This window comes from Plectropomus leopardus, chromosome 18 (assembly GCF_008729295.1).
Source record: "Plectropomus leopardus isolate mb chromosome 18, YSFRI_Pleo_2.0, whole genome shotgun sequence".
In the NCBI taxonomy this organism is placed as follows: domain Eukaryota; kingdom Metazoa; phylum Chordata; class Actinopteri; order Perciformes; family Serranidae; genus Plectropomus; species Plectropomus leopardus.
Genome location: NC_056480.1, coordinates 23,187,603 through 23,208,365, shown reverse-complemented (window position 1 = coordinate 23,208,365; position 20,763 = coordinate 23,187,603). Strand labels below are relative to the sequence as shown.

General features: G+C 39.1%; 1 protein-coding gene across 1 annotated transcript; it reads right to left on the bottom strand.

Annotated features, from left to right (window-relative positions):
* Window positions 1–1,585: 1,585 nt before the first annotated feature.
* On the bottom strand, window positions 1,586–15,787 carry LOC121958285 (protein lin-28 homolog A-like). Its single transcript, XM_042507174.1, has 4 exons — window positions 15,778–15,787; window positions 14,463–14,626; window positions 9,565–9,743; window positions 1,586–1,814 (listed from the first exon to the last, which is right to left on the bottom strand). The coding sequence occupies exons 1-4, from the start codon at window positions 15,785–15,787 to the stop codon at window positions 1,586–1,588; spliced, it is 582 nt and encodes a 193-aa protein (XP_042363108.1).
* Window positions 15,788–20,763: the final 4,976 nt, after the last annotated feature.

The following is a 20,763-nucleotide window of genomic DNA, read 5'->3' as shown; positions in this document are numbered from 1 at the left end:
CTCTTATAGCCTATTTTTGACTTCCAAAAATGTTAGTCTTTCATTCCCCTGCAGTGACCCACTCTGTGGTATCACCTAATCCTGCAACAAAAACAAAATCAACCAGTTATAATCGAGTCAGGTCTTGTTTTAAAGAGATTTTAACAAAACTCTTGTGTCTGGTTTCAGACACAAGAGTTTGACTGATAGGGGTGTTTCAAGGCCAATACTGATATTTTTAGACAAATGCTGAATCCTCTTTCTTTTGTTCCAATAATCAATATTATGATGTGATAATGCAACGCTTCACTTTGATGCTTGGCTGCTTCACTTGGCATGCTCTTAAGTGGGTTAAAGCTTTAGGGGAAATACTAACAATTGTGTTACGCTTTGTTTATGGATAACTGTGTATTTGACTTTTCTTTATTTAAAAATATCTAAATAAAGCTATAAGCAAGCTAACAAGCGGCTAATCAAAATAGTTAGCAAAAGCTTAAGCTTTTTGGATACAATGGTGTATGGAGATGCAACATTCAGAGCACGTGAGTTGTCTACATACAGCTCTCAACATTAAGGTGGCTGAGCTGGAGGCTAGAAGCTAACTGTGCTAACTCTGTAAGCAGCACAAAACAACATCAACAGTGCTGACAGAGCTAACGGTGTTAACCAGGAGGGTGGATGCAGTACTTCTACAACAACGCTGTCCTGATATCAGCAGTAACTGCCATATGAGTGCATTGCAGAGCAGTGGCAATGAGCTAGCCAGTGGGATACACACAAGCACTAATAAGTACAAATCACGGACCGCCTTACCAAAACAAAAGACAGAGAAGCTTAGACTACAACACACAGAGGTAGCATGACTTAATTCTCTGCTCAAGATGCCATTACTCCACTGCATCTTCACATAGCAAACAATGGTTTACTGCTATATTAATGCTCTGAATGTAGCACACAGAGCTGCACAGCCTTGTCATGCTTGTGTCCCATGTTAAAAACAAAGTTCCATTTGAATGCAGCATACTTTGTGAAATATAAGTACTGGATAAAAGAGAGCTGCATTCATGCCTGAGTGGCTGTGTTGGCTTTTCTCACAGCAGGTATTTTGATATGTTACAGCAGACAAACATTAACTACTTCCGTAAATTATGGATCAGTTTCAATGAAGTGTCCTCAATAAGGCATGCCAGTAAGCAAGCATGCAAAATTCTGCAAGCCAATATATCCGTCAGCTTCCACCCTGGTGCAACTTTTCACACATTCTGTATGTGTGCATGTGTGGAGAGTTGTAAGAAAGAAAAAGGCTCAGTTAACGGAGGCACACATGTCAGATCAGTCCAGGGACTCGATATCTGTGGCTACGACACGGCTGAATCAACAGTAAGTCTGATTGTTTCATTCCAAAGCTAAGACACTTATCCAAGGCAGAAAAACAACTTAGAAATAAAATATGTTCAAATTAGACATCCCTGCCAGTGCTCCATTGAACAACACATCACATAACGCAGCAATGACTCCTATTTTGCCGCTCAATAAATAAAACCTGAGGTAGCTCTTTCTATAAGCAGTGTTCCAGTGAAAAGCCTCACAGTTTCCCCTCAATCCTTCACTCGGAGTTTTCAGAGAGGGTGCCCTGGCTTTGCTCCTCTTCCTCGTCCCTCTGTGAGGTAGCTGTTCCCTGAGAGCCCGCAGACGAATACTGCTGCTGCTGCTGTGCTTTGACCGGACAGCTGGCCACCATGTGGGAAATACTCTGGCAGAAATGGCACTTTTTGGGCTGAGGCGGTAGCTGACACTCTTTGGCATGATGGCCGGGTCCTCCACAGTTATAGCATCTGAAATGAACAGAAGACAGGAAATGACCTCAGATGAATGGCTATAAGGTTCACTTGCTGGAGCAAACCTTACAGAAACATAAATTAATTGTCCCTCAGAAGCTCTAAAACATTTAGCTTTATCATAACGCCATAAGAGCTGGAAACAGAATCCTCCTCACCTTTTAGTGGAACAAGCAGGCAACGGGGGCAACTGCTCAGTGTACCACAATAATATAGACTAATCGGACATCAGAGGAGGCGGCTCATAAAGATAATATACTGTATGTATAGGTTTTGTAGTGGAGAAAAAAACAGACAGGGATGACAGAGACTACGTGCTGCCTACAATGAAATCACAGCCCAGTTTTTGTCATTTGTGTTTAACATTTCAATAATGTTTCATATAAGGGTCTTACTATGAATGTAGGCCAGAAAAGTGAACAATGAAAGACAGACTATTTAAACTAGTGATTGTATGACTAGAGTTTAGGGTCACATGACACAGTTCCTTAGATATTTGACTGCCTTGGTCTGAACAGTGATAGAAGGACATGCTATTTTGGAGGCAGTGATTCATGAAGTCATGAAGTCATTCACCTCTGACACATAAGTCAAAAGTTCTGGCATGTGACTGAACGCCTTTTGCATGACTAAGGAGGTGCTCCGTATTAGGTGATGTGATGACTGCTCTTAATATTTTAAAAACTCCAACAGTGCTTCAGTAAGTGGGCAGAAAACTGGAAGCAAAAGGATTTTGTGGGAGATTATCAAAGTTAAATATTAGAGCCAAGAATAGTACTATATGATTACACCTATTATACAATGTTAACTCCAGAAAAAATGCATTTTTTATTATTTCAATTAGTAATGTGTGTTAAATAGTTTTGAACAGCAGCTGGTTTTCACTGAATCTGAGCACAAATCTGAATAAAATTCCACCTGCAGTGAAGTGATTTGATTCCACCATCAGGGGGCGGCAAATTGTAGCTTTGGTTTTACATCCCTCTGTCTCTTAGCATATCTGTCACCATGCATCCACCTTAAATGCAGTTCCAGCGGTGAGCAGCTGTTAAGGGATTTGGCCAAATTGATCTTTGTCCCTTAAGGGATTATATTGGGGATATATTGACAACTGAACTCACAACTGGCTTTGTTGTCCTTACAATAAAGTTAAACGTTGGACTTTGGCTTTGCTGATTGTTTAAGGCTTTGCTCCCTTCCTCCTTTGCTGTGATGTTTGAGCTTTACTGACTGTGCAGAATGATGCATGGGCAGTTAGCCATATCAGACACAAATTTATATTTAAATCAGAGTATTTTATATTTCTGGAGGAGATCTTTAAATATACAGGCTTCACAAGACAGATGTATTTTGTAATACTAATTTTGATTCAACAGCTATTTGCATGTGCCTGCTTACTATTGGTTCTTAGATCTTTTTAAAAAAGTTTATGATGAAAGCCACCAGCTACAGGAAAAATTAAAATGCAACTGTGGAGGGGCTTCTCGTTTCTCCCTATGAGTAGATCTCACATTAGAGCGGGGTCAGTGTAAACACAGGGACAGGTAGGATTGTGCCTTTTCAGCAAGTTAAAATGCCACTACATGCCATTCTCCACGTTTATACTTAGACACTACGACTGCTACATCCGAAAAACATAGAATTAGAAAGCGGATTTCTAGTTCTAGTTGTCGTGTCAGCTGTCTGTATTTCTGTTGGTAGCTGAGGGAAGGCGGCGCCAAATATGTTGGGTGTGGCATTGCAGTATTGTTTATAGCCTATTTGAATCTGTGCAGCTAGAATCTGTACCTTTATGCCCACAATGTACAGATCACTTTTTTGAACAATGTCTGATTAGCGGCATGAGCAATTATGAACCTCAAACTGATTTGGCAAAAATCCGTCCCCATTCAAATATCAACAATTTTGGGACTAAAATCGGGCAAATCTTTATCACAGTGTCTGGCTGTTTTTACTCAGACACTTAATGGAACAGAACCATTGTTAACATGATTAATTACACCTGTGCTTTTTCTGCTATGACAAGTCATAATGTGTGGTGTGAAAAAGCCCTTGCATGCATATAAAACTCTTTGTAATTGCAATTTGCAATTTGGAACCTGTCATTTATAGAGAAATTTGTTAAACAGTAACAAGATACGATCATATTTTCACAATAGAATTCTACTTAAAGACAATAGATGATACCATTAAATGATCATGCAGCCATAACTTTGCAGTTAACAAGTAAGAGCACGTATGAATCTCTACATAACAAGACTCTATGATTAAACAGAAAACTGCTGATCTGCTTTGTAGATCTGGTAGCTTGATGTGTATTGTTATCAGTAAATTGATGCTGAGAAGGCTGATGATCAGTGGCTAAGTGAAATCCTGTTGGTGAATTCATTAGGGCAGGATAAATAAGGCAAGGGAGGCTCAAGCACTGTGTAGTGTGACACAATGAGACACTGGCCACTTAAATAGGCAAGCAATGACCATTGATTTTTTTTGTTTATAGACAATCTGGTTTTCTACGGGCCCTTCCTTTTTGCTCTCCATCTGCAGTCGAACAAGTGATTATAAGTAAACAGCACAGGGAGCAGTTCACTGTGACAAATTACTTCTATCAAGCGACGCTCATGTCTCTTTATATTGCTAAAATGGCATGCAGAAATAAATGGAAAGCAAGCACATTTAATAAGGCACACTACAGTAAGCTTTGGTAGCTGAACATGGACAGAAGTATAAATTCACAACTGACACTGTGGAAACTGCTTATAAAAATAACTGGCAGATATCTGGGGCTGTATTCACAAAGCTTCCTAGTACCAAGAGTTGCTCCTAGTGATGTGAGGATAAATATTCTCAATAAACTGAATGACAAGGAGTTATTGAAATGCCACAGATTAGATGGTGCAGGGAAAATGTTTGTGGTCGATCTCATTAGAGATTTTCTCACATCTCCCAAACACAATAACAATATAATGCCAGATATATAGTAACCACAACACTAAGATAAATGGAAGTACAATGGTGCGATCACACAAAAAGCACTTTAACATCCTCATATTGTACTGCAGTTCATTTCATTTCTACTGGGTGTCCACAACTTGGAAGGCCTAATAAAGGGCATGTCTGTGACAACCAATCACACCTTTTCAAAGAATGCATCACACCTTGCAATGGGGTCAACCACACCTCCTCACTGAAATAAAATGTTCTTTTCCCCTTGCTCCGCGTTACTCTAAGAATTCTTAAAATAGGACTCCTTACTAGTAATATTTAGGCTATGTTAGGAGCTACCAAAAAGAGTTGTCAGAATGTTCCCAAATGTATGATACAGGTCAAATAAAAATACAAGTCTCCTTCTACAGTGTACTTTTTCTACTCTGACAACCTCTTTTTGTCATCATAGTAGTTTCAAATAAAGGTCACAACCAAAATGTGTTTCTTCAGGTGCCTTCATTTCCAACTTCCCATCCTTGTCAGCAGCCTATTTGTTAACTAAAGAGCTGTACATTAACACTGGACTGAATTTCCCTCTCTCTCTTCAAATACTTGTGTAATACACATTTAGTCTACATCCCACTAAAAAAGGGGAAACAGGAGTATTTAAACTTTGTTTTCAACTGATAGTTTTAAGTCACTAAGCATATTTATTTCCCACCTCCATGTTTTATAATAAATAATACTAATAAACAAATTAAGACATATAGAACATCCACCCATCCATTTTCTTGTCCATGTAATGATTGCAGGGGGGCACAAGCTGATCCCAGTTGACTTTGGCCAAGAGGGGGGTTACATAATGAAAGGGTCACCAGATTATCTTGGGGGTCACACATAGAGAAATGCTATCGGGGTTGGGGATGATGTATTTTGTGCGTACAAACACCACAGCAGCATGTCCACAGTACAGATAAATTGAATATTACTTCTGTAAATGCACAGAGGAGGTATTTTGGATTTTGAGGTCCTAATTAGTGAGGTGACTCACACTTTTCGAGTCAGAAATCCAAATTCAGGGGGTATTCCAATTGAAATTTCCCACTGGGAACTTGTTAATTTGGACTTCCCAGTACAAATGGAACCCACCAACAAATAAGCATCCCACTCACACCTACGGGCAATTTTGAGTCACCAATTAACCTAATCTGCATGTCTTTTGACTGGGGGAGGAAGCTGGAGAACATATAAAATCCAAACAGAGGGGCCAAAGCCAAAAAACGGGTTGTAACCCAGAAGCCCTTGGTATGACACAATAGTGCTAACCACTGCACTACTGTGCCGCCCATATTGAAAACCAATGTATGCATTTTTTTTGTACTATGCCTTGGAAAACTACTTATTCAACTCAAAACAGAATCTGAATAGTCTCAAACTACAATGTGCTTATTTTATACCTTTATACTCAGGCTACAATTTTGTGGCCCATGCTACAAGACTTTCAACCTCTGTAGCCCCAGCAGTATGTGCAAAAAACAGCCCAGTTTTACATAATATGTTAAGATATTGCCAATGTGAATGGTAAAATGTCAAAACAGTAATGTTTTAAGTGCCTAATTGTGATGCCAAAAGGTGCAGTGAGAAATGTTTGGACCTTAATTACTCAAATGAAAAAGAAATGAAAAAATGAAAAAGTTAGTTGAATGAAAAATGAAAAAGTTAGTTTGGAGCCCTGATTAGACCCAATATTTGTTAGTAGAAGATACATTCCTTGTTGATTTAGGGTTTTTTAATGGACTTAAAATATAAAATATAACAAAAAAATATATGTTCAATCAGTGCGATAGAGAGTGATGAAACCCAGACTGAGCCCTGCATCATCTCACACCTAACCACCACTTCCTTCCTCTCTTCCTCCTCCTCCTCCCAGCCCCCCATCAGGCTTCAGTATTGATCCGCGTGGCCACGAGGGTGGGAGAGAGCTCCTTTGTTTCAATACAACTGTGACCTCTGAACCCTGACCCCCGCTCACCACCCCTCCTCCCACCCTCCCCTTCCACCTCATTTGCACACCATATCCCATTGTTGCTATGGCGATGGCGACCTCTGACCCCTCTCAGGCACCTACATCTGTTATCAATTAAATGGATAGGATTCTTTCCCCCCCGAATGCTACGTTTATGTTTGGGAGCAAAGAGGGAACATGTGAATGCAATCAAACTTATAGCGGGTATTTAAGGACAGGAAGCTGCGGGATTATTTTATCACTGCGCACCATGATTAATGAACTTCAACTTAGCACGATGCTATCACATTAATACCCTTTCCGATCTTAATGGCCTGCAATCTGAAAATCAAACTGCTTTATTCTTTAACTGCAACATTCATGTGTGAAAAGAAGAAAGCCAGAACATCTGACTATAATCAAATCCAGCAGGTATTTAAAGACGGGAAGATGTGGGATTCATTTTGTTACTTCCAGCCATGATTAATATGGTCAAATCTACAAGATGCTATCAAATTAATGGTCGCACTGGATCTTAACTGCCCAAACAAGCTTCAAAGACAAACAAAGGAATTGCAAATAAATGAGAGTTTCCTCTAGTAGCATTCATTTACAGCCTTAAATTTGTGTTTGGTCACAAAAAGATAAACTTTGAACTGATGGAGCTACACTGAAGCCAAAAGACAGAGTGTTGGGAGTTGAAGAAGCCTGAAAACATGAAAAAAAAGTATTGATCCATCACAGCCTGCTGCTTCACAAAGAGCCAAATTTTAGCTAGCAGAATACTTTGTTTAAGAATGTTCTTCTTTTATAACTCTATGCATAACTTACATCAATAATATGATAAACTGGCCTCACTTCCCTCACTCTCACCAGTTAATTTTTGACTGTATTTGAAGAGCTTAAAGTCTTATCTTTTTCAAACTAATAAAAAAAAATCTGCCATTAAAACAAAGACTATTCAAAAACACTACAAACACAGTAGCTTTGTTTAAGTTATTAACTATGCATTGAGTCACTTTAGTGAGTTTTTAGAGTGCGTTTTTTAGAGAGACAAAATATTAGTCAAATAAATACTCAAAAATTATTATTTGAGTATTTTCACAGCACTCAGTTTATTGTATGTTATGACTTGTTCTCTAAAGCTTCAGGTCAAGTAGAATTGTTTCAGTTATTATCTATAATTTGAGTCAACTGAGTGTTTAGAGTGAGTTTTATAGGAAAAGAGTGAGATTAGAAGACTGATGTCAGGACCTGGTTAGCCTAGTTTATCATAAAGATTGAAAGTAGGTGGAAAACAATTTTACTCCTTCCAAAGTGAAAAACACCTCTAAAGCTCACTGCTTAACATAATGAATCCTATTTGTTTAATCTGTACACAAACTTGGTGTAAAAATGATCATTTGTGGCCTCAGAGGGATTAACATGCTGAAAAACAGTTGGGTACAAGGCTTTAGTGCACCGGGTTTCAGAGCCAATGTTTGTAATGGCTCAAAAGAAGAATTACATGTGCCACATGATGTCATGTGGCAAAAAATACTTTTTTCCACTGATTTATACGGCAAAAACAAGTGTAGATCAGTGAATGAATTTTTCTGAGCACAACCCTCACAAAACGACGCTTTTCACTATCAGAGTTGGTCCGTTTGGTCTGATAACATTCGGAAAGTGTAAAAGACTCCTCCAACGCTTTATCCAGTTCTCTTTACACATCCATGCTGGGTGCAGTCACCCTTTTTATGGCCCAAGAGAATAATCTGGGTTTACCAGCTGTATCTGGCAACCAGCTCTGCAGCACCAACCCAATCACCAGAAAAAAATTTTACTTTTCCCGGACAAAAGATATGTAACATTTGTACATTATGTAGCAGAAACATTGAAACATTATGCTGTGGTTGATGTGTGGTTAGGTTTAGGCACAAGAACAACTTGGCTATGGTTGGGAAATGATAATGTTTTGGCGGGAAATGCTGTGATATCTCCGTAAGGAAACACTTACATTTAAAGTTAAAAAGCTAAGAAGCCACTGCAAACCTAGCGACAGCTCACTAAAATACCCATCAGTTTTGCTGTTGATTGGCCTCAAACAGTATTCTGCCTTATGGCAGGTGTGACATCATCCTCCACCTCCTGCACCTCTCATTCACTCTGTCAGCTTATATACAAAAAATCAAAACTACAGAACTTAAAGAACATAGATATGATACTTATGAAACGCTCAAAAGAAACATCCATGGTTTGCAGAAGAGTAAAATGCCAACATTTTTCTTTGGTGACCAGGCTGACAGTACAGAAATACCAAGCAGACAGATAAACTGTTGTTTACAACCAAATTCTTCCAGCAACTCCCCCTAATGTGACAAATTGTCATTCTATTTGTGTTCAGATTGAACAACAAAACACTAATTAGAGGTGTTGGCAGGCATATTTTTTTCACTTCGGACACAGCCAAGCTAACTGTTCTGGCAGCCTGAGCTGTAGGAAGAGAAGCTTCACAGAGGGCAGATGGATAAACTGCTGTTCCGGCACATAATTCAATTGTGATTTTTATATTTCTGTCTGAGTATATCAAAAGCGAACAAGACGCTCATTAGTGAGAGGTAAAGGGGTATGCTTTTTGGTTTTTTTTGGGTTTTTTTTTAAAATTTCTTTTAAACTTTGACAGTACCAGGCTCCAACTCCACATTTAACACAGACGTGAGGTTCTGAATCAACCTTCTCATCTCATTCAGAAAGAGAAAGTGATTATTTCCCAAAGTGTTCAACTTTGCTCAATAAGTAAATACGCAGTGAATGTCGTCAGATAGAATTTACCTGTCACCCTTGGAGCGTCGTTTCTGGCCGCTCTTTGGTCTTCTCTCGCTGCCCAGACACGGGGCTCCATTAGGCCCAGTAACCTGGACAGACTCCAGCCCTTTAGATGATTTCTTAAAGGTGAACTCAACAGCCTCGCCTTCTCTGAGGCTGCGGAAGCCATCCATGTGCAGTTTGCTCTATTAACAAGAGAACGCAAGGGTCAGAATTAAGGCTGAAAACATAAACTAATGATCTACTGAGCCAAATGGACCCATAGGGGAACTATGGAGAATGTAACTGGTGATGTCACTACTGCTTTCTTTCACTGTTATATTGGCTGTAATCAATATTTCATAATAAGAACGTATCACATGACGCTGTGATGTTATGTCATATTGATGAATCTACAGAGAATGATCACCTGCCTCTGCAGCTCTCCTTGACATTACTGAGCTTCATAGTGAGTTTGACTTCACTGTGTAGCTGTCCGGCTACGGCTTTACTGTCTTGGTTCACATTGCACCAAATTATTTGGGTAAAGTATTCCATTAAAATGTAATTAAATGTCAGTCATATGTTCACCACTGCTAAGCCCAAGTTTCCAAAAGAATCTTTTCATGCAGTTTTAAGATGACTGTTATTTTTGGCACATTCTGAAAATTCTGAAATTATTCTGTGGGTGAATGTTAGATGTTTAAATTAAATCTATTTTTTGGGGCCTTACAAGACAAACGTGTAAAAATTGACCACACATCTCTGCATAAATGTCTCTGAAAGGGAATCCTCAGTTCTCTCATAAAAATCCAATCCCGCTGACAGCCCCGTTTAAACATCAGTGCTTTTTAAACCCCCTCCTCCTCTTGTGTGTCTCCAACCAAAAGCCCCAACCCCCCCTTCTCTTCCTCCGCACCACCACCTATGCAGCTACAGAGTCTCTAAAATGAGTCCATCTGGTCAAGTCTGAAGATGACCACTGCATTTGAGGATGCTGGGAAATGACAGAGGGGAAGAGTGCATTCTTGGGATAGCTACCAGGAGTGGTGGTGAGAATGGATGCATCTTGGGAGGAGTAAATCACCCAAAAGTGTGCTACTCTATGGATCTGTCACTGATTAGCTCTCCAATTGAAGTAAATAAAAAGAAGGATGAACTACAACACGGTGAACATGTCAAACACCAGCTGTACTTAACTGAAAACTGATGATTTGTTTTTCTCGAATTTTGTTCGAATTTACTATCCCTTTAAACTCTTTAAAACAATGCTATCACGGCTTTCGAAAGCAGAAACAGATAGACAAAACACAATCAAATGAAGAAAACATTTTCAAGCATACCACTCATCCACCAAACAATAAAAGCAGCTTGCTGGGGTTATCCTGGCCACAAGCAAACCAGCAGCAAGCCTTAATGGTCATGTGTTGGTTAATACACATTAAAGCTGCTGCTGGAGGAAATCTAGACTGCAAACCTGTTGACCTGTATGACAAGAGCTGTGAAAGGCTCTGTTGCCTGTACTTTATATGTGAGAACAAAAGCCAGAAATTTTCACCTTAATGTACATCCTTTTGTTACTTTTGACCGTAACACACTATAGTAGTCAGAGTAGTATTGCTGTTAAATACGGCGCCCATTGACTTTGATTCACAAAGAGTGTTTACCTTTTTTGGATTCTCTGTTCACGGCATTTGAGAAAGATGCAGGATGTTGTTGATATACAAATGGTCATTTCACAGGTGAAATATGTTTTTAAGGCCTCTGTATGCTTCACACTAACTTGGTTGCACAATGTGTTGCATGCGAGAGCTTGAAGAAGTTAAAAAAAAAAACAGTTGGGACGTTAGCCACTGTAGCAACTCAAATGTAGACAGTGCAAATCCCAACCCCCACAGCTCTGGGTCTAATTAGTGTAACAGCAGCAACAGAAAGTCTCCGGATCCTGCAGGGACTTGGGGTGGTCTGGGATCAGGCCGGCTCTGGAGGAATTAAAATGGCTCGAGGGTGCTAATTGAGTAACTGATAAACAATTGGTCATTTTGTAGGTGAGATATTCCTTTAAGCTATGACAAACACTCTGCATATTGTATTATTTGTTATAAGAATCGCCAAACCTGCTGCATTTCAAATAAGCAAGTGGGGAGAATGTACTGATTGGCTGTACACAGAACACTGAAAATGTATCACAAGCTAATATACTTCAAAATGACCATTTGTAAATCAGTTAGTCATGTTGTGTTACCTTGATTTCATGATGAAACCTTTGTTTTTCTCACATGCCTCCAAAGAAAATGGCAACCATATTGATCTATTGATTGATTGGGGACCACGCTTAACTACAGCAAAACTATACAACAGATGTTTGAAAAAATCTCACATAGCTCATGAAGTGCAAAACAAGTCTCATTAATCCATTTGTATGCTCAGCTTATGTGTTGGGGAAGTACTAAGCATAGGCTTTTTTTGTAAACAGATGTTTGTGCATTGTTTTGCTGCTGTTGTGTATATTTGTATATTGTTTTGCTGTTGTTGTATTGTATATTATTATCATTATTAATTTCGGATGCCTTTTACCATCAAGCAAAGGGACTACCAATGAAAAATAGTTCTCCAGCTGACTCAGGTACATTTACATTTGTTTAAATTTGGATAAATGTACACTGTCCCTTTTCAAATAAATAAATTACAAACTACAAATAAATTCTGAGTTGTCAATCAATAAATCAGTGTGGTTGCCAATTCCCGTGGGGGTATGCAAGAACAACAAATTTATCTTCACAAATTCAAGGTAACACCACATAACGAACTGATTTAAAAATCATCATTTTGTAGGTGAAGTATACCTTTAATATGATGTTATTGTTCAATTTGGTTTCCAAATTCAATTATTTTAACATTTTACTGGTCATTATAAAAACAGAGACTACAATATCCCATCTGATCAAACCTATGCACACCAAACTGACACTGATGATTCAAAGAAGGCCAAAAACAAACATGTGCAGGGCCTTTATCCCCTCTCTGTCCTCAGATGATTTACAGCAGTACAGGGGCTGGTAACCTGAGAGCCGCTCTACCAAAAAGCTCCACATGGGAGGTGGGCCTGAAACTCAGAGTTGGGTGGGCTCCCTGATGCTTTAATGACTTTATGACAGGAAGCAGGGCTGTATGGGGAAAGGAATGAGCCTTGTTATCTCTGCTTTAGCCTCTAACCCCTTTTATATAGAAAGGTTTGAGCTCAACACCTTTGAGGTTCCACAGCACATATCTGCCTGTGAGGTGAAGCGGGGGGAGTGGCAGCTGACTTTAACATGTGTTAATCTTCAGGTAATTTTACACAGAAACACAGTAGGTGTCTTATATTCCTCCTACGAGCTGTCTTTGCGGGATAATGTGTAACTTTACTTCAGAGAGGTGTTTTTCTCTCAGTCATTACTTGTTACAACCAGACAATGTTTGTGTTTTTTGCTCAAAAAGTGACTAAATGATAAATTCACAGAGGTGAGACCAAGTCATTGTTTTGCAGGTCACAAGTAAGTGTTTACTCTTTGCACTAAAGTCCCAAGTTGAGTCCAAGGCAAAGTCAAAATTCACTCTTCACCAAATGTAAAGACATTTTAACAACAGAGTAATATATAAAATTTACAAAAATCACAAATGCTTTTTAAAATGTATTCTTGCGGTATTTGTTAAAACAACTTTTTTGGAAGTTGTTGCATCTTCGGCCTGCAACTTTCAACCTGCACAATTTGCATGCTGCAATTTGTATTACTGTTGACCACCACGTTTTTGTGCGCAGATTCTGCGTTCTTTTTGGTTCTCCCCTGCAACTTGATTGAATGCTGTCAAATTTGTACCAGTTGAGGAATTTAGGATTTACTTGCTTAGAATGAACAGCGTTAATGTGAGTAGATTCAGGAAATGATGGCATACTTCTTGAATAACATAATAATATCAAGTACACTTTATCATGGTATCAAGTATTTTCAAAACCTAAATGGCTCAAGTCCAAATGATGTCATGAGTCATTGGTGTTAAAGTCAAAGTCAAGTGGCGAGTCTTTTATCTTTTTGTAAAGTCAAATTTCTGACTCATCTGACTTGAGTCCACAGCTCAGTAAATCTATATAAATAGGCCTAGTTTCTGATTAATTTGCTGTTGACTAACTAAGGGTGCCAAATAACTATTCCATAATTAAAGTTTCAATCTAATCTATCTTTTTGTTGTCTTTTCCAATTAAAATGTGTCTGAAAATACACATTGACATCAATACATAATATTATTAGTCAAGATAAACTGACCTATAAGTAAAATAAATTGGCCTTTTCATAAAACCAATGGAATTTACCATTTTTAACAACAATTTTAAATAATAATTATAATTTGTAATCATTTTTTGGACAATTAGCTGTATCATTATTCCAAGAGAACAGACATTTTTTTGAGCTACAGTTAATCTGTTTGTACATTTTGAGAAAGACACTGACACATTGTGCACCCCTGAAAGTGCAGGTGAGGAGGCTAACTCATTTAGCTATGCTACAACTGTTGCTGACTAGCCTGTTAGCTGCCGGCCAGTGCTAATCAAAGAGAATCATCTCAACTCACTGTTACACAGCAGGGGGTCCACGCCGTGTCTCTCTCTCAGCTAAGGGGTCCTTGGCCACAAAAATGTTGAAGACACTCGCACTACATATAAAGATGCTCTTGCAAAATTACTGTTGGCTGTCATTTAAAAACAACAACAGTGTTTGAACGTGTAGGCTACAGCTTTTACTTTGTTTTGAGTACCTATCGTGAGATTAACAGGGACACTAATGAGAAGCAGAGCTGTTCTGGTTATGGAATGAAGGGTGTGTTTGCGAATAGTGAAATAAACCCAAAATATGTGACAGATGTGACAAACAGCAGCAGCGTCTCACCTGGTGGACGAACACGTCGAGCGGCTCCTCCAGAGGAGCTCCGTCCCTGCTGCTCATGGACAAAAAGCCGAAACCCATCCGCACGTTGAACCACTTGCAGACTCCGCTGCCCCGGGACAGAGCCGCTTCCTCCTCCTCCAGCTCACTCTGCGCACCGCCTGCTGCTGCACGGTGCACACAAACACAGTGATGGTGGTCAGAAAGACTGATAAACTGCAGCAAAGTGAAGTCCAGAGGGACAGAAAAAAAGAAACAAAGCAGCAATGAGGAAATAATCGAAATGTTTATTGCTGTTGTTAATTTTTTTTTTTTTTTTAAAAAGAACACTTTTCAGATGATTGGTGCGGGAAATTAGGTTGTAGTCTGTTAGAGGAACAATAATAGTAATAATAAATAAATAAATAAATACTGCGCATTATGAATCCCAAAGCCCAAGTTTCAAATATCTTGTTTTGTCCAAACAGTCCAAAACCGAAAGCTAAGCTGTTCAATTTTCTATCAGCAAAGACGATTGAAACACATTTTACTTTAAAAATTACTTAATTGATCAATTTTGTCGTTTTTGTATTTGACTTTTTCTACTCTCACTTACACTACACTACAGCTGCTAAAACATGGTGACTGGTACTGACATAATTAATGAAGTAACCTAATAAAAAAAAATAAAGTATGTCATTAAAGAAGACAGAAAAAAATCCAATCCACTAATCTTTTTTAATTATTTCATTATTTCAGTCATGAATAATGATGAATGTGATAAATTCCGTATTTTGTTGCAAATTAGTTAATTTATTTAATAGTAAATTCCATATGCCTAATATTTTTTAATAGTCTACATGATTGTGCATGTCATAATATCCAGCAGGCCTTCAAAATAAAATGTAGCATCTTCTTTCCTCTGTCAAAATCTTTGTGGAAATCTTTAAAAATCTAAAAAAAAACCAAAACAAAACAAAACTGTTTTCTGTTAATCCACAGCTTCTCAAATAAAGACTGACATGTTTGTTTGTGGTCTACCTGTGATGACACTCTGATTGGAGGCAGAGCCCATCCCTCCGCTTTCTGCTGCTGCTGCTTATCCCTGGTTTTAAAGAGCACAGTCTGCCCCCAGTACCTCCATTCTATCTCCACATCAACAAAAGCATACCATCCTCCAGACAACAAGTCATGGCAGCACGTCTGAAGAGATGTTTCTGAATAGACAGCACCCAGCCCCTCAGAAAGGCAAGAAGAAGACAAAGCAAGAGGAAGAAAAGCAAACCCTCCCTTTGGCCCTTTTCTCTCCTTTCAGATCATGCACAGAAGCCCTTCATACCTTCTGCCATGGCTTTCCTCGGCCTCCTGCAGAAACAGCTCCAGCCCCCCCAAAAAATATCAGATGAAATGAGTGAAATGCATGCTGGACATCCTTCTCTCCGTGTGACGAGCCAGTTGCCTTTATGTGTAATCCTCCAGGAAAGAGTGCGTCCTCCCAGCAGCGTCCTGCTCTCTTCTTGCACATATGCACAACCCCTTTGACCCTCCTACCTCTAGTAACCCCCACTACACACACAAACACACACACACGCGCACACACACACACACACACACACACACACACACACCTTCTTTTGGTCAAGTCCACGTGATCTCCAGTGGCAGATAAATCACACATATCCAATAAGATGGGGAGCCAAAACAATTGACAAAGTGACCAATCAGAGCTTTGGACGATACAGCTTAGCGTTGCACCCAAGGGCCCAGGATATCACGTAAACCCCAGCCATGGCAAGATCTCTAACTATATAAGTCAGATTTAAATGAATAGAATATAATATGTTTAGTTAAGGGCTTTTCCAAATGATCGAACAACATGAATGCCATGCCTTATGTTTTTTACCTTCAGTTTTTCAGGTGAAAATTCAGGGATGGCTTTTGTGCTTTTTGACAAATTTGACAGTGTTTTTACCTTTTGAAAAACCCTTGAACTGTGCAGATAATCCATCAAAATCAGTTAATTTATGCATTGACTAAGCTATTCCCAAATTTGGAATGAACCCCCGACTTTGAACCTTAATTGGGAAATTTAATGTTATTTGATGGATAGAATTTGATTGTAATGATATGTTTGTACATTTTAAAGTTGTAGTTTTTTTTTAACTGATTAAAGCCCCTTAATATGTTATTATCCATAAATGTATGAATCACTTAATAGGGATTACTTAAAATAACACTTATTAATTCATTGTATTACAGTTTGTTCTTTATGTCAGCCTTTATTAACACCCCAAGATAAAAATATGTAATAATAGGAATATATTTCTTGTGTAATCTTTCAATTATAGTCAGCTAAATTTTGTATTTATTTGTAGTTATTGTTTTTCTCCCCAAGGGTTTTATTTTTGGCCTTTTGAGAACCAGTTATATGCCCTAATAACACCTCAATTTGACAATGAACGAATCTGGGAAATATTTCAAATGAATGGTTAAAGTCAGGGGTCCTAAACCACCCAAAATGTACTTTGGTGACTATTTAAATAAAGGGTTCTGAAGAGTTTTTCACCCTTATAAATTAACAGACTAATGAAATGGTATCTGGCTAAAACCTTGTTGACTTAGTGGTGAAAATTCAGTTCCAGTCAGTCATAGTTTACATCTAACAAACTAAATGAGCACTATCCAGTGCAAAGTAAAGTATTACTGTACCTTAGGTCATGTTAGCGGAAACACTGGTCCTGGATGTTCTCTCGATGAGCAGTATGTGTACATCAGTGCGGGCTGGTGATGCATTTATGGACTCCATGATAATTCTACAAGGTAATAGGGGACATTTGGACACCAGATGGTATCTCTCCTTCTTTCTTTGTCTTTCGGGATGAATCACATTTGTTACAAATGAAATGAAGTGTCTTGTATTGTCTCTGCTAAAGTGATTCACATCCACCTGTTACACTTGTGAATGAGTTGTTCACTCACACTTATTAATAAGTAATTAGTTGCTTGCAGGCTGCTGTTGAGCACCACAGAGCTGCTCACATCACTGCTGAGTCATGGAACTTCCTGTAATCTCACATACACACACACACACACACACACACACACACACACACACACACAAGCATATTAAACGTGCAGAGATGATGAGCTAAAGCCAGCAGTCTTTCTGACTTTCTGTGAACAAGTGCAGCTTAATCTCTCCACATTGTTCGTTTTTTTGTGTGGCTGCGTGTGGCCATGTGTGTGTGTGTGTGTGTGTGTGTGTGTGTGTGTGTGTGTGTGTGTGTGTGTTTGTGTGTGTGTGTGTGTGTGTGTGCGTGCGTGCGTGCGTGCGTGCGTGCGTGCGTGCGTGCGTGCGTGCGTGCGTGCGCGTGTCAGATGTTGCCCGATGAAGACCAAATGACCACCTCCATTCATGTGTAACTCTAATAGTGTGGCCAGAGGCCCTCTGAAAGTCACCATGGAAATGGAAAGGCCCACCGGCTGCTGCACAACAAAACAGGCCACCCCAAGGTGACTGGGGTCACCCAGAGGGGCTTGTGGGAACAAAGGCTTGGCACGTGCTTGCTCAACAGCCATCACTGAATACACACACGCAAACACACACAGGCCGTTATGTCACTATGACTGAAAAGTTGCCTCTCATTAAGAGTAAAAGTAAAAGTTTGCGCATAAACTGCATATATTACTGTAAAATTACATTTTTACAGTATATAATGTTGTGTATGTGATGATGTATGGTTTAAAACACACTTTCAATGACTGCCTGGGCCCTTGTGTGTTGCAGAGGGGGAGAATAATCAGCAGCCCCACAGGGAAGCCTGTCAGTTCACCTTTCACCTCTCCTCCAGAGGGAAATCAATCAATAGCCCGATCAATGATAAATCCATAACACGCTGCCATGTTGTGACAGATATCCCTTCAACAACAAACCTCTAGGTAGGAAAGGCTGCTGCGGGTCCAGCTCGGGGCCGAGCAGGCAACAATGACAGGCCGAAGCTGTCTTTATCAAAGGAAACTGCCAGTTACAGGAATATGTCAAAATTTAGAGGGAATTGCTATTTTGGTTGACAGAAACAGATGAATTGACATCTAAAAAAATTCTTTTTTTAGATGTCAGTATGGTGGACATCTCTACAGCAAAAGTGTGTGTGATCTTAATATGTTTATAGCATTTTTTTTAAATGATGGCCTAAAACAGAAAAATTCTGATAAAAAATGGGTAACATCTATGTGTTAACTTCATGCTCATTCTTGTAACTGTACCTTGGTTAGATTTTTGGGAACTTGCATTGCTGTCTATCACAGAGTCTCTCCTGACATTACCACAAGATGGCGCCAATTTAAAAACCTGTTCTTATCCTTTAGTAGTGACTTTAAAGAAAAAAATGGTGCTATTTTTCATTTTTCTAATTGTCAGCAAAAGGAGGAAAGAAAGCATTTGTTGGGGACTATTTTCAGCGGTGGATTAATACACATTTGGTGCTCAAGTGAGTATTTAATAGCAGGAGGGTGTTTGTGGGATTAAGCCAGAATAGACTACAGAGTGTATGTTTATGGTGATGAAGGAGCATGTAACCAGTTCCAACAGTGTGGCTAACTGATGGTCTTAAATGATTTTGGACAACTATGGAGCTCTATATCCCAGAGGAACAAGATATATCAGGCTTTGATACACACACAATTCATCAAAGGTTTTGCTCTTTTTGTGGGTTATAGGTTATAATAAGAAAAAAATATTTACAGCCTCTAAAGCAGGAAGTTCTGAGGGGGGTTAATACTTTTAATGCTCTTTAAAGGCAATGTATGCAGAAAAAGAGTGCCCACAGAATACATTCTTGGTGTTCACAGGGGTGGATATTGTTAACAAGAGCATATGATGTTGGTGTCATGAGCTCAGATTTTTGTGGGGTTTGTCGCCTTATTAGAACAGATACAATTAACCACAGGTGTATAGAGATTGTTGAAAGGAAGGAACAAACAACAGTCGATGCTCTCCCCATGTTTAACCTCATTAGTAGCATCCATCACACAAAGGGTGCAGCGCTGTATGCAACAAAGAACAGTTTCAGCACCGGGGACAGTTCCAAGCACAGAATAAGCGCTTCCTTTTGTGACATTTCTGCAATGTCGTGCCTAACCATGAAGGATTTACAGTATAAATCATCGACGTTCTAGGAAGATACTGTTGTTGGTAACTATCCAAGGCATCTAACATTCCTTTAAAGGATTTGTCATGAAATGGATTACTGATCCATGGCCAATGAGCTATGCAAACCTTTTGGATACCCTAAAATCACCCACTGTCATTACATCATTGAGTAAGCTTCTCTCATATTTAAAAAACGGCTTGAAATGTATAGGGCATAAAATTGCACACACAATTGCTCAGCGCTGCAACAATTAATTGATTAGCTGTTAGCTAATAGATCAATCACCACCTAATTTTTTAATCAATTGATTAATGGATTTTTTTCAAGGGGTAAAAGTAAAAATTCTCCAATTCCAGCTGCTTAAATGTGAAACAATTACACACACACACACACACACACACAAATTAAATAAATACATAAAAAAATAAAATCAATTTGCCAACTGATATATTGTAGCTCAAAAGTATCCACGTCACAGCAACACGAGGTCTCTCCTGTTTCCTTAACTCTATACTAAATACAAAGACACCATCTATTGGTGACATATGGACATACAGTCCATCCCGGGATAATTAAGGTTGTTGGGAGATCATGGTCACCCTTATGGTGCGCATGGCTAAAACCGCAAGCATGCAGATTATAAATGTACTATTTTATCTTCCCCACTAGATGTCACCTCAGGCATGTGTTCTCTCTCTATTTGATAAACTTCTGTTAGACCGCCACACACAGGACTTTCAGATTTAACAAGCTATTGTGAATTTCTTTGGGATGTGAATAGGATGTGAATAGCTGTGCACAGCAGACATGAATTAGGTTTTGCAACACAGACTGAGGTCCAGTTGATGGGTTTGGAGTACTGCAGGTGAAAGTAAATCACAGGAGCATCTGTGAAACAACAGGCATTACACGTTCAACAAAAAAACAAAACGAGCCTGTATGAGGGGTTATTAGTGCTACATAGTGAAGCTGAAGGATGAGATAAGATTAAATTAATGGGTGGTATTACTTCGACTCATTCAGTCTATATAGGAAACACATCATTGAGGCTGTCTTTTTTTCAGTTCTGGACTATGGCGATGTTATCTATAGACATGTTTCTGCTTTAACTCTAATTTCACTGGACTCAGTTTACCACTCTGCGCTCAGATTCATTACTGGTAACAGTTACT

What these genes read in the sequence shown, in the direction of transcription:
- LOC121958285 (XM_042507174.1), bottom strand. An exon ending in TCGACGTGTTCGTCCACCAG is followed by an intron (nt 9,744 to 14,462) that starts GTGAGACGCTGC and finishes TCTTGTTAATAG; the next exon opens with AGCAAACTGCACATGGATGG. An exon ending in CGACGCTCCAAGGGTGACAG is followed by an intron (nt 1,815 to 9,564) that starts GTAAATTCTATC and finishes TGTTCATTTCAG; the next exon opens with ATGCTATAACTGTGGAGGAC.